General features: G+C 38.8%; 2 protein-coding genes across 3 annotated transcripts; one reads left to right on the top strand and one right to left on the bottom strand.

Annotated features, from left to right (window-relative positions):
* Window positions 1–1,659: 1,659 nt before the first annotated feature.
* Window positions 1,660–2,829, top strand: LOC112030031 (uncharacterized). Its single transcript, XM_024062714.1, has one exon. The coding sequence runs from the start codon at window positions 1,660–1,662 to the stop codon at window positions 2,827–2,829; it is 1,170 nt and encodes a 389-aa protein (XP_023918482.1).
* A 4,348-nt stretch (window positions 2,830–7,177) lies between these two features.
* Window positions 7,178–9,123, bottom strand: LOC112030051 (probable WRKY transcription factor 7). Of its 2 annotated transcripts, none has more exons than XM_024062732.2 (3): window positions 8,179–9,123; window positions 7,944–8,072; window positions 7,178–7,710 (listed from the first exon to the last, which is right to left on the bottom strand). In XM_024062732.2, the coding sequence occupies exons 1-3, from the start codon at window positions 8,913–8,915 to the stop codon at window positions 7,551–7,553; spliced, it is 1,026 nt and encodes a 341-aa protein (XP_023918500.1). In that variant the 5' UTR covers window positions 8,916–9,123; the 3' UTR covers window positions 7,178–7,550. The 2 variants fall into 2 exon arrangements, with proteins under 2 accessions (XP_023918500.1, XP_023918501.1); XM_024062733.2 differs by having other exon boundaries at window positions 7,944–8,069; window positions 8,179–9,119.
* Between the last annotated feature and the right edge of the window lie 5,660 nt (window positions 9,124–14,783).

Here is a 14,783-nt window from a genome sequence, read left to right as displayed (position 1 = left end):
GGGTTAGAGCTCTCATTGTAAAGGTTTATGGGAAATCAGTGGGTTTTAACTTCCTTCAAAGCAAGCTGCTGGCTTTATGGAGACCAGCGAGCAGACTGGACTGTGTTAATTTGGGGAATGGTTTTGTTCTCACGAGGCTCTCTTTGAAGGAAGATTTTGAAAATGTCCTAAAGAAGGGTCCTTGGTTCATTGGAGGGCATTTTCTGTCTCTTAGATTATGGGAGCCAGATTTTAGACCGTCGTCGGCAAATATTTCTTCGGTTGCAGTATGGGTGAGGCTCAATGAACTGCCGATTGAGTATTATAATGCAGAGGCACTTAAACATATAGGTAATGCTATTGGAAATATGCTTCGGGTGGACACTTTCATAGCGTCGGAAAGCAGGGGTAGATTTGCTAGATTGTGTATTCAAATTGATGTAGAAAAACCTTTGGTCACTGCCATTCTTATTGGTAAACACGAACAATCAGTAGCCTATAAGGGAATACAAAACCTTTGTTTTGAGTGTGGGAGATTGGGGCATAGGCGTGAAGCTTGCCCGTATCTTGTCCGGCAACACTCGCCGATAAGGGAAACGGAGGTGGAGGTTGAAAGTAAAGGGAATGATCAGTCATGCAGTATGCATGAACAGGAGCAGACAAGTGCAGAGGTGGGGCCAGACATTGTGGTACAGGAGATCGTGCAAAAGGACAGGACTCAGGATGTGCGTGGTGGCACGTATGTCCCCTGGGTAGTGGTAGCCCGTAGGAAGAATGAGACAAGAGCTCGCAGGAATGGTGGGACCCCTGTGGGCCAGATTAATGCACAAGGAATTCGTGGTAATGGTAGGAACGAATGGGTTTCTAAAGAAAGTGTTGGGCCATCTAGAGAGACAAAAAGGAAGCTATCCCCCTCAAGGACCATGGATAGGGCCCAGTTTGCAAGTGTCATTCAAAATATTTCTAAAGAGTCTGTGGGACGGACCCATCCCCCTTCAAGCCAAAGCACAAGCCCACAGAGCACGGGTCAGGTGGGAAAGTGGACCTCGCTGAATAAAAGTCAAGTAAAGGCCATTCGTAGCACTTCAGTGAAGGGCAAAAAAGCCATTGCCCGTGCTAGGGATCCCAAGGTTCAGTTAAAGAGCGCCATTGATTCTTATCAAGCCATTGACTCTTATCAAGCAATAAACTCCATTTCCATTCAGAGAGAAAGTGTTCCTTCTCGCACCCATATTCTTTCAAAGGCGTGCAATGATGGTTCATATCCGAAGAGCACATATGATTTCCAGTTCGGTTCTTCCAATGGGTCAGATGCGAGCTACCAATTTGAAGGGTGTAGGGGCGAAGTGTCTGGGTCTAGTGCAAGCCGAGATGCGTGCAAGTCCGATACTTACCATGGGGGGATACAATGCCAGCCTGTGGGTGAGTGTAAGGAAAGTTTGGAGGGAGAAGCTCTTATTAGAAATGGAGGAAATGATCCAAGTGACTCAACGGATGGTGGCCTTCAAATCTTAAATGGCTCCACAGGGAATGAAAATGTGGGGTTTTCAGCTCAACTTAACAATAGCATTCGGGAAAGTCCAGATAATGGAGTTGTGGCTGGAGATCGAATGGATTTGGAAGGTGGAGGCGAAGCAGATGCCTCCTGTTGATGTTTGCTCCTCCCCAGCCCTTGTTTTAATGAATATTATAATCTGGAACTGTAAGGGTGCTTTGAAGCCCTCATTTCAAAAGCATGTTCGAGAATTGGTGCAGAATCATGACCCTGCAATTCTAGTGGTGATGGAGACTCGGGTTGGAGGGGAGAGAGCAAGGGCGATTACTGATAATCTTCCTTTTGATGGAGTTATCCACATGGACACTATCGGATACGCTGGTGGATTGTGGGTTCTTTGGATGTCAGAGAAGGTGGAGGTCTCTTCCTTAGCCAGTACAGAGCAGGAAATTCACATTTCGGTAAAGGTTCGTCCCTCAAACCTTAGTTGGTTATTTTCTGCTATTTATGCCAGTCCTAGAAGTGCTGAAAGGCACATATTATGGAATAACCTTATTAAAGTTGCAGATCTTCATAATATGCCCTGGGTGATAGCAGGGGATTTTAATGAACCTCTCTTGGAGGACGATAAGTTTGGGGGGAGAGCTGTTAGTGTTAATCGGTCTTTGTTGTTTAAAGAATGTCTTGATTATTGTAATATGATTGATATTGGGTTTTCGGGTCCTCGTTTTACTTGGTCAAATAGAAGGGAAGTCCAAGCTCTGATCCAAGAAAGAATTGATAGGTTTTTTGTAAATCCTAGCTGGTGTGTTTTGTATCCCGATGCTAAAGTGGTACATCTCACTCGATGCCACTCAGATCACTGCCCCGTTTTATTGGAGATGCAACCGAGGGAAGTTAATAGAAGGGAGAGGCCGTTTATGTTCCAAACGTGCTGGTTGTCTAATATTACCTTTCCTAAGGTTGTCGCCCAAGCCTGGAGAAATGTTCCCAGGCTTGGTGAGGCAATTGAAAATTTTACAAAGGAAGCCAAGGTCTGGAATAGAACGCAATTTGGGAACATTTTTACCTGGAAAAAGAATATCATGGCCAGACTAAGTGGCATTCAGCGATCTGTCTCTGTGAATCCTTCCAATTTTCTATTAAATCTTGAAAATGATTTGTTAAAGGAGCTGGATAGTGTGCTGGCTCAGGAAGAGGAGTTATGGGCTTTAAAATCCCGAGTGAATTGGATGATCCAGGGAGATAGGAACACCAATTTCTATCATGTGTCCACCTTGATTAGAAGGAAAAGAAATAAAATTTTGGCTATCAAAATACCAGTGGGGAGTGGTTGTGTGAAGAGGATGCTGTGAAAGAGTTCTTCTGGAAAGGCTTTGCTGACATTTATACGACTTCACTTGCTTCTGCTTCGGCCTCATCCAGGTCTAATTGTCAATGGCAGCCAAGGCTTTCAGAGGCAGAGAAACAAAGTGTGAGTGGGATGGTCTCAGAAGAGGAGATTAAGGCAGCCATGTGGTCCTTAAAACCTTTCAAAGCTCCTGGCCCGGATGGGCTGCATGCAGGATTTTTCCAAAGATTCTGGCTTGTGGTGGGGAAATCAGTGATGGAGGAAATCAAGAGGGTTTTTACCGATAAAAGAGTTCCGGATTATTTAAATAAGACCCACATTTCTTTAATTCCAAAAGTTCAAGGCTCGGAGACGTTGGGGAATTATAGGCCCATCAGTTTGTGTAATTCAGTATACAAGGTGCTGACTAAGATTATTGTGGCTAGGTTAAGACCTTACTTGGGGAAATTAATCTCCCCTTATCAAACGGCCTTTGTGCCAGGCAGGAAAGGGTCTGATAATGTGATCATAGCTCAAGAGATTATCCATTCTTTAAGAAAAAAGAAAGGGGGAACTGGGTACATAGTGCTAAAAATAGATTTGGAGAAAGCGTATGATAAGATCGAATGGAGTTTTATTAGAGACATGCTCACTAGAGTTAATTTCCCAATGGATCTTTGGGATATTATCATGAGTTGTGTCTCCACGGTGTCCACTTCAATCTTATTTAATGGAGAGGCTCTTGATCAAATTTACCCTTCTAGGGGGATAAGGCAAGGGGATCCTTTGTCCCCGTATTTGTTTATTTTGTGCATGGACTACCTTGGGCAGTTGATTGAAGAGAAATGTCATGCAAAACTCTGGCAGCCAGTTAAGACTTCCCAAAGTGGTCTTTCTTTCTTTCACCTTCTCTTTGCGGATGACATATTGTTGTTTGCCAAAGCAGATCATATTAATTGCACAGCAATTAGAGATGTGCTAGATGAATTTTGCAATCTCTCCGGTCAATCTCTTAGTGAAGCTAAGTCGAGAGTTTATTTTTCTCCAAATGTTGACAGAGATACTAGGGAGTCATTAAGTGATATTCTTGGATTTGCATCCACTCAGTCGCTTGGTAAATATTTGGGGTTTCCTTTGAAGCATGCTGGTAGGTCATCTCAGGCTTATAATTTTATTCTTGATAGAGTCAAGCAAAAGTTGTTGGGTTGGAAAGCGAGCATGTTGTCTTTGGCTGGTCGAACGATCCTCATTCAAGCCTCTTCGGCTGCTATTCCTTCTTATGTTATGCAATGCTCTTATTTGCCTGGAAAAATTTTGGATGGGATAGATAGGGTCAACCGAAACTTCCTTTGGGGGTCATCGGAGGAAAAAAAGAAAATGCATTGGGTTGGTTGGCAAAAGGTTTCCAAACCAAAGGAGGAGGGGGGTCTTGGGTTGCATTCTGCCAAAGGGAGAAACCTTGCTCTCCTTGCGAAGTTTAATTGGAGATTTCATACTGAAGGTGAAGCTTTGTGGGCTCAAGTGTTAAGAAGAAAATACTGTGCTGGTAGAAGAACGCATGCTGCTATTCCTCATAAGCTTCCCTGTTCTTCTGTTTGGGCAGCTATGAAAAAGGGGATGGACATTTTCAACAAGGGTAGTAGATGGATGGTTGGTAGAGATAGTATTTTAAATGTGTGGCACAGTAATTGGTTGAGTAAGGGTACTCTTCGAAGTGCTATTCAGGGCCCTCTGCCTCGGGGAGTAAATCTGTTGGAAGTCAAGGATTTCTTACGAGATACGGGTTGGGATTGGGATAGACTATCTTTTGAGCTGCCTCCGGAGGTTAAGATGTTGATTCAAGCCACTCCTATTGCGATGACTAGTAGGGGAAGGGATAAACTTGCGTGGGCTGATTCTCCTCAGGGTTCTTTTAGCTTGAAATGTGCCTATATAATTGCTTTGGGGTATGCGGAGAATACGGATTTCAGTGCTGGTTGGATTTGGAAAGCAAACACTCTCCCTAGAATTAAATCATTTCTTTGGAGGTGTGCCCATAACAGTATTGGGGTTAGGAGCTGTCTCATGAAGAGAGGTGTCTGTGAAGAAGATTTGTGCCCCATTTGTCAAGAGAGTTCAGAATCAGTTATTCACGCGCTTCGGGACTGTGCTTGGGTTAAGCTGGTGTGGGCTAAGATGGGGATTACAGAAGCAAACCGGGTTTTTTGGGACAGTGGGTTGCTGGACTGGCTTCATTGGAATGGAAATCATAAGGGCATGGGGATTGGTACGTGTGCATCCATGAGTTTGCCGTGGAAAATTAGATTTCCTTTTGCTATTTGGAATATCTGGAAAAGTAGAAATAATTTTGTTTTTCAAAGGAAGAGGCTGAACCCGCAATTAGATTTGCTTATTTCAAATCAAGTTGTTGAGTTCATGCACTGTATTGTCTCTCCCAGAGTTCCAGTTCATAGAACTATTCAGAGAATTCGATGGGAAAAGCCTCCGGTTGGGTGGATGAAACTAAATACGGACGGCTCGGCGTGTGGTAAGCCGAGTGTGGCTGGCTGTGGGGGAGTGATAAGGAATGATCGTGGGCATTGGATTGTGGGATTCACCAGACGCATAGGAGCTACAAACAGCTTTGTAGCTGAACTGTGGGGTCTAAGGGAGGGTCTCTTGCTGTGCAGAAATCTTAACATAGCCTCTGTCATTGTTGAACTTGATGCAAGGACTATTGTGGATGCTGTTAGTAATGATCAGTATGTAAATAATGTTATATCCCCTGTTTTGGATGACTGCAGATGGCTGATTTCCTGTTTTCAGCAGATTCTTTTCAAGCACTGCTATAGGGAAGCAAACCGTTGCGCCGACAGCCTAGCTAGGATGAGTATCAGCCAAGAAGCTGAGTTTGTTACCTTTGAGAGACCTCCTGTGGATGCTCTGAAGGCTTATGAGGCTGATTGTAATGGGTTTTATTTGTCCAGGCTGTGTCCTGCTCCTTTTGGTTGTTCTTAGTTGTTAATGAATTCATCTTTTACCAAAAAAAAAAAAAAAAAAAGACATTTATGCATGGACTTCGTGTGTAAAGAAGAATATGGCTCTGATAAAAGATTAAAACGTCCCTCTGTTCATTTTTGTCCACCATAGGATATTTTATTCTTTTGTATGATTTCAAATCTCAACCTGGATAATTACAAGCTTTGTCAAACTTTCGCACCCAAGTACATTTTTCACGATTTGACTATTGCGGGCAGGTTTAAAAGAGAAACGTGGTTTGCAAGATAAAAAATAGAAGCCTCTGTCGGACTTTGCATATTTAAAAAGGTAAAATTGTGCGTTCGGTAGAGTTATTTTTTACTAATTACTCTTGTTTTTAACAAAACCAACAAAAACACGTCTTTATATTTTAAATTAAAAAATTTTAAAAATCACAAATGAGTCAGATAAGTTGAAAACAAACTCTACCAAAAAAGCTAAAATCGGTTGAAAAAGTAAAAAATTGAATAATAATAAAAAGAGGGAGTGAAGTTTTTCAAAGCTTGGATTGTGCTTGCTTGACATAATTGCGTGGCCGCAAATTCTTGTCGGTTATGAATAACCCACTAAAAAAACCCAAACGGGTGTGTAAGTGTGTTGGTGTTGGTAACACATTCTAATGAGGAGAGCAATGAATAGATATCAGATTCAACCACTATCTCTCTCTTTCTCTCACTACATAGTTTCAAGAGTAGCGTCCGAGTGAAATTGACGCAGCCACATGTGTGAATGGCGAATTTTTAAAATGATGGAGTCTTTTGAAGTGGGACCACAAATGCATGTTAACAAGGTTGACGTTAAGGCAAAGGCAAAGGCAAAGGCAGAGGGAGGCAAGGCAAAGGAACAAAAATGTGAACGTTGGCGTGGGTCCCAACAATGCCGGAACCTTATCAATTCCGCACCCACCCATTTTGACTTTGCCATATGTGTTTTCATTAGGGGTGGGCTTGAACCCCTTCTGGACCAACCATTTCTCCTCAGTCTCCTCCAAATTCAGCCAACCCTTTTCCCACAAGCCGAACAAGCCAACAAAGATGCATTAAAAAACTCTACTCTTTCTTTTTCTTTCTCTCTCTCTCTCTCTCTCTCTCTTTCCTTTCATTTTCCTCACCCATCACCAACCTTCATCACTAATAATCACTATAAATTTGGCCGTCCCAACTGGCAACTGCCACCACTTTTCCTTTTGGTCAACCGTCCCATACACGACATGTTGGTCCACTTCTTTTCATTTGTTTGACCCAGTCCTTTTCCTTTCTTTAATTATTTTTTCTTTCTTTGTTTACTATTTTAATCAAAGAAAAAAAAAGCTTTGGGTGATGGGAAAATAAAGTAAGAGGTAGGCATCCAAGACAAAAACCAAAGATAAAGCAATCAAATACAAATATCAATGAGAATTATAGAATAGATAGGATAGGAAGTAGGAACTCACTTTTTTTTTTTTTTCTTTGGATACTGAAATCTATTACCAAATCCACCATCTTTCTCCTTTTCCCCATTTTTTTTTATATATATAATTATAATGGTTGCATAGAGTCAAAGAGAGAGAAAGGAATCCAATTGTTACAGGCAATTTTGAACTAACCCACTAATCTCCTTCGAGATAGAGTTGAGTCCGACAGGGCCAGCTAATGATGCTTGCAACAGCCTCTAAGTAGTGACACATAAAAGCTCCGTAGCACTGCGATTTAACTTTTTGATGTTTTGTTTTTGATGGTGCTTGATGATCTAAGATGATTCAAGGATAAGATTGGAAGCCTCAGCAACAGAGAGAGCGTGGTTGTGCTCGCCTTCGTAGGTCACAACTAGCATAGCTGGATCATCCAGAGCTCTCTCAACATGTTTACGTGCTGGACACCCTCTCACGCTGCTGCACTTGTAGTATCCCCTACAGAATTAGAACACAACCTTTAGATGCTGAATCTGACGTTTCCAATTTTGGCACCAAAGCACTACAAAGTATACAACTATATATATGACCTTAACTTTGAAATTTCACAAATTTGAAAAAAGCATACTGATGTTTAATAATCCAATGGTTACGAAAACATGAAGAGGTGTAACGAGTTATCGATTTAAAAGGGCAAATCTAAAAAATTGAAAGGATCTACAATTATATACCTTGGATGTGGAGAGCCCTTAATGGGTTTCTGTCCGTACTTCCTCCAAGAATAATCGTCAGGTGGAATATCAGCCATCTTCAAGCTAATCGCAGGGACCCTCACCACCCTTTTCAATCTCAATTTTCTGCTAAACCAAAAGAAAATGTAAAGAAAAAAAAGTCAAAATCAGACCAGAAATAAAAGACCAAAGAGTCAGAGACAGAGACGCAGTGGAGATAGACCAAGTGACCGACCTTTTCTTAGAACAATGGCATCGGCCGGAGGAACCACCGCACTTGCCGGAACCTAAGTTTTCGGAGCTGCACTTCCTCTTCAACGAAGCGGTGGACAAAGGTGGCTTTCCGACCGAAGAAACCTGGGACAGATTCGTAATCTGAAACGCAGATGAAGAGGAAGGTTGTTGCTTGCTGTCCGTGTCACCAGTCAAAGACGACATGAACGAAGTCGCAGCAGAAGAGTACGAGAAATTAATGGTCGTCGTTGACGAGTCCTTCCTCTCAATCACACCATTTTTAGGCATAAACGTCTCGCCGTGGTATTGAGGAAGAGGCGGGATCTGCTGGATCGGGGTGGCATGGTAAACTCTAGGCTCAGGAGCTGACCTTTCTTGACTTTGATTTGACACCAGAGGTTGTGGCGGTGGTGGTGGAGGACCCAAAGGGCCTCTTCTGAAACGAGCATGGCCTGTTCTGGTCCGACCCAGAAGAGAAATTACCTTCTTGAACTTCGAAACGGCGACGTCCGCTACAGCTTTACAGTCCCTCTCCATTTCAGAGGACGATTGGTTTTGGCTTTGGATTTGGTATTGCTGTTGTTGTTGTTGCTGCTGTTGCTGCTGCTGACTCTGAGATAGCAATCTGATAAGCTTTTCAACGCTTTCAAGCCCAGAAGCTGCTTCTTGGACAGCGTTCTCTTCCATTTTGGCTGAGAAATTGTTGTTCCTATAGTCCATCATGAACTCCACGGCCATTTTTCAAAACCATACAGAACCAAAAAACCAAAAAACACAAACAAAGGTAAAAAGGAAAACGAGGAGAGAGTTTCAGTTTGATTGATTGATAAAAAGGAAAGTCTATGGTCAAAGTGATTGGCAATATATTTAGGCCCACACTGTGACTGGCTTGTCACGTTAGCACTTGCCGTCAAACGTAGGTGCGAATACGATCTAACCACACATGACATTTTTATTGAGAACCGTGTACAAATACTAGCTATTTATATATAAAACCCATTTATAAAAATTTTAAAAATGAAGACTTGTTCCTGAATGTATGAATGATGAGACCTATGCTATTGAGTGCATTTTTTAACAAACTGGTCTTTGATAATCGTTGGGAGATTGGAGGACATCAGGTCAAACCAATACTATTAACCATTCGATTTGGAAACTGTGTTGAAAAAGGAATGGAGAGGTTTTAGTTGTTGCCAGCACGGTAGAGTTGACCTTGCTTATGGGGATGCAACTGTAGTTACATACTGATACAGCTTTCTTTTTTGAAAAAAAAAATAATGGATTGGAGGATGGACTTTGTGTATGTGTTGTAAGTTGTAACTAATAATTAGTGGTTAAAGTTTTACTCTTTTTTTAGAGGAGAATTCAAATTTCTTCTCAACTAAACTGAACAAACTCATTTCCCTCAATAGGATAGTTAACATAATAAAATCTTATTTTTAAAAAAATTACTAAACTAAGCTGTCTTATCCAAAGACTTAACAAAAAGACTTCACGGAATTTGGTTAGAATAGTTTGTAAGGATGAATATCAATTGTTATCTATGTCCTCAATTATTGTAAGTTGTAACTATCAAAAAAAGAAAACAAACATTTTTGTGATTATTCTTTTTTTCCCATTAGGCGATATACTTATCACTTTTATATAGATTTGATGTTAAAGTGTCTTTCAGCTCCATTTTGTTTACAACTACATCTGAGATTATCAAAAAAAAAAAAAAAAAAAAAAAAACCTACATCTTTTACAACAAAGTTTTGATTTAAGTTCTAGAGAACAGTTTGGAACAGATTATTTTAGATTTTTTTCTTTTTTTTAAATAAGAAACATCATTCATTCAAATAAAAGAGCCCGAAAAGGCATTACAACAAAGGAGAGCAACAAAGACATAAAATTACAAAGTCTATGTGGGGTCTGGGAAGAGAATAGAATGTGACAAGGGGGGAGAAGTTCCTTTCCAGACTTGAGCAAAACTAGCCGATTTGGCCAATTGGGCAAGCTTGTGGGCTGCTCTGTTGTGATCCCGTTTCAGGTGGTGAAGACTCCAGCTACAAAAATGGAGCAAAGAGCTACGGATTCCACTAATGATATGGCCAAGCTGACCACCAGATTCCATTGTAACCACAGATTACACCGTTGCAAGAGAGTTCGATTCAAAAATTACTCAGGAAATATTCATTTCATGCACTAGGATAACACCATTTTCCAAAGTGAGAACTTTAGCAATTTCAGAGGAATAATGGGCTGACAGAGGTTTGCTCAAAGCTGCTATGACTTGCCTGGTTGAGTCACGAATAATGACTCCAATACAGGAATTTGAGCCATCAGGGCAGGTAGCACCATCCACGTTTACTTTATGGAAACCCGGCGGAGGAAAAGACCAGTGAGAGGCACGGCCACCTTGTTGGTTGCTATGTGGAGTTAAAGCACCCTTAAAATCCTTAGCAAGCCTCAAGGCCAAGTCCCCCATATCTGACCAGGAGGAGTGGAGAAGGATTTGTGCACAACCTAGTTTCGGTTGAACCAAATGTACCAAGTAATGACAAAAAGCGTCTCTAAATTCTTTGGAGTGCCATTTTATTAGTATATGTTGGGTACCATTTTGAAATTACTTTATATATATATATATATATATGTAGGGACTCAATTTGGATTGGACCCAGAGTATGAATGGGTTTTCAGCCCAACAAGCCCAAACAATAAATTTTTAGAGCATGGGTACAAGAACTAGTACCGTTTGACAGGAAAGGCTATGCTTATCAAGTAACAAGAGATATTTTAGGTTGATTGAATGAGAAAAATTTTCCTCGGCTAGGTTTCAGTTCGCCTTTCTCTCTCCTTTATCTTCATCTTTTCTTTTTTTATGAAAATCCTCCCACTTGCTACCTTATAAGCTATGAAGCGAAGGGAGTAGTGTACCATTAGTTTAGTTATTCAAATAACTATAAACTAATGGTACACTACTCCCTTCGCTTCATAGCTTATAAGGTAGCAAGTGGAGGGGTTTTCCTTCGATGTGGGACTCCTAGGCCACCGTTTGAGGTGAATGCCAAGCATGCCGAGGTGAATGCAAAAGCATGCCGAGGTGAATGCAAGGCCATCCGAGGACGGCCTAGGACGTTGCATGCATGCCTAGAACGTTCCATGCATGCCTAGGTGAGGTATAGGGTGTCAAGCCTCAAAGAGGTGAAAATCCCGACCACCCACAATATATATTAATGTATGTCATCTAATTGCCAATATTAATTCATAGAAATATATAACACTTAAAAAATACAAAGAGATCATTTGAAACAAAGAAAGGAATTAGCACCCACGGGCACGTAAAAATTGACACCTTGTTCAAACAACAAACAAAAAAATTTGCTTACCACAGAACACAATGTAAATGCAAAATTTTCAAGTTTAAAATTTAAAAAAAAAAAAATGAAACTGTTAAGTGGATTTAATTGTGTGTGTTTATATTATATTACAACCTAATAATTATCTAATTCAATCCTTTTAAAAGATTCTTCAATATAAGAATTATGCCAATATAGTATTGAGTTGAACAGCAAATGTCATCCAATTTGATTTAAGAATTATTTCTCTATGTTTTAGTCCTACTTAACCAAAATATTTTAGATTTTAAAGTGTCTTACCAAATTTCTAACTTGACATTAACTTTACGTATAGTTTTTTTTAACTAAAATTTCATCATTTGCAAAAAATACTAAAGGGCTTATTCTTAATCAATTTAATGAGCTCATCTATCACCAATGCAAAGGGATTTGTACTTAATGTTGATCCATAATGCAAACCATAGTGATATAAAACTTACTTTTTGAAGCCTCAATTTGTTCTCACACTAATTACAACTCTCTCATCCATAATACAAACCTGCAATGATCCTATAATATGTTTTCTCTAAATCAATAAAAACCTTATGAAGATCTTAATAGGCCTCTACATTTTTTCATTAGGTGAATAACTGAAATAATGGCTTCCATGGTTGATCGCCTAGGTAGAAAGTCATATTGATTCTTTGGTATTGTTTTTTCGTGTCTTAACCTATATTCAATTATTCTCTCTCAAAGTTTCACAGCATGACTCATAAGTTTAAATCCATAGTCGTTTGTCTAGTTTTGAATATTTCCATTGTTCTTGTAAACAAGTATTGGAGTACTTTTTCTTTAAAATTTGATTGTCTCTTTTAAAAAACCTTTTACATATACAATAGAATTAAATCAATTGCCAAGAGTCTTGTAATTTAGTGGCATATCCTACTCTCCTCTGTTATGAGAATTAGGGTTCAATTCCCCTTCCTTATCATACTATAGAATTATTTAAAAAAAAAAATTAGAGTTTAGCTTGTGACACAAATTTTATTGGTTATTGGAGGGACATGGATCGATATTGAATAGGGCTAGGAATGGTAGACAGCATAGAGATCCAAATTGGAACAAACACATCAAAGTTCATTGATTCAGCATGGGATGCTGATGGATGGATCGACTCAGATAAGACGTTGAAAAGATCTACAAATATCATGAAAACAGAGCCTCTTTGGGATTCATGACACGCTGACCTTCGTCCCAAGGTATGATGAAATTATATTCCCTTAAGTTTTGAGTTTATTGTGAGATAATATCTTATTAGATAGTATAAAACATAAGTTTTACACCACTTCCTGACCAAATTTAAATTCAAAATAAATTGTAACAATTCTATTTAGAAAACCCAAAATTTTCAACGCTCCTTAAAATAGAGTATGGGCATAATAGGAAAGTTAGTAAATTAGTAACTTTTAATTTTAGAAATATGACAATATTTTGAGACTTCTTTTTTTAGACTACAAGACTAATAATTTCAGAGAGAGGAAAGAGAATTTTTTGGATGGAATAGGATAAGGGATTAAGATCCGGTGCCAAGTGCAATTCACCAACTTTATCTCACAAAGTTTTTTCAATTTTTACTTTTTTAACTTTTACTTTTTACTTCTCATAAATGTTTCTTAACTTTTTTTAATTAATAGTTGAGATTAAAAGTTATATTTTACAATTATCAATCTCAACAATTCATCAGGCGCAAAATCTCAATCCTAAAATGAGGCAGAACAAAGGAGGCAGAACAAATCAAAGACTTCTCCTCAACAAAAGAGGTAAGTGATACATTGTACCAGTAGTCTTCCACTGGGTCTATCTTTTGAGTTTTGACAATAGAAAGAGTGTCTGAATTGTGCAAGGCAGAGTGGCTAGTTGAATCTCTCTTTGTCTCTTTACTTGGAAAAGATATTCCCATCCATTTCAACCCCCTCATAGTTAGAAATGAAAAGAAGAATAAGAATACTGTCGGTCATAATCCTGTTCGATTTTTACGAACTTTTTTTTTTAATATTATTTAGTTAACAACTTTTTAAAGCATAAAATAGGGTTCAAAATAAAACAGTCATCAAGTTTCAAAGTAAAATTCACAGGTTTGAATGGGAATTTGATTGACCCAATCCAGAAGATCCAAAAACCCTCACATGTGAATCAAATATCACCAGCTTCTAGCTTAATTAAAATCATCGAATGGTACCTTGAACTGGGCCAACTTGTTATAGATTGCAACAGTAGTTAGTAATACATTAGTGTACAACTAGTCAACTATTTGTCCTTAGACTGTTTTTATCTGGACGAAAAGTTTGAAAATTACAAAAACGGAGCATTTTTCCACAAGGTTTACAAAGTCACGTGGCGGAGTGATTTTGGCACAAAAGTCAAATATGGAAAAGCTGGAAAAACAGAGTATTGAATAGACAGCGAGAGAGGAAGAAACGTGCTTGAGTTGGGTGGTATTGCCTTACACATTGACTTCCCACCGAAATGTCAATAAATTATGTGAGCTTTCTTTTCATCTGTTTCTCTGCGCATGACAAGCCTATCAATTTCTATTCGGTACAGTACTAAACTTTATGTGGAGTATACAAGCGCAAGTTATTTATTTTTTATTTTTTAATTATATAAGAATCCAATAAGCAGAAGCAGTTTAAAGTAGAACAATAAGTGAAATTTCCAGGAAAGGGCAAAGTTCATAACTGATTGGTAATTTGTGACTAGTGTGTCGTGACTCGTAAATGTAATATTAATGTGATGATATAGTACAATCTACCACATCACAACCAATTGTTAAAAACAGTTGTGAATTTTATTTTGTTGGTAGCACTGTTTTTATAAAAAAAAGATAAAACAAAATTACCCAAATGAGTGGTACTCAGATCAAATCGGGTTTGATATAAACCTTCATCGAATCTGATTGTTGATTTACAAACGAGGTATCAATTAAGATTATAAACAATTTGAGTCAAATTGAGTATTGAAAATTCAAAATTGTTTGAGCATGAGTTGAGCTCGAATTCATAACTAAACAAGATTATATGTCAGGTTTGATTCTCTTTTTTTTTTATTGAACAAACTTAACCTTGTTTATAAGCAACTTGATTAATTTATTATTTTAAATATTTTAAAATATTTACATACTTGAATAAGCTTAACCTTGTTTAAGTTTGGACAAGTTACTTATGTGGATTGGAGACTGGAGGTTGGATTATATAAATAATATAATATAATATATAATTTAATCGAGACT

The sequence above is a fragment of the Quercus suber genome, unplaced genomic scaffold, assembly GCF_002906115.3.
Source record: "Quercus suber isolate HL8 unplaced genomic scaffold, Cork oak 2.0 scaffold_748, whole genome shotgun sequence".
Classification (NCBI taxonomy): domain Eukaryota; kingdom Viridiplantae; phylum Streptophyta; class Magnoliopsida; order Fagales; family Fagaceae; genus Quercus; species Quercus suber.
Note: the sequence above shows the minus strand (reverse complement) of the source record. Positions and strands in the feature narration are given on the sequence as shown.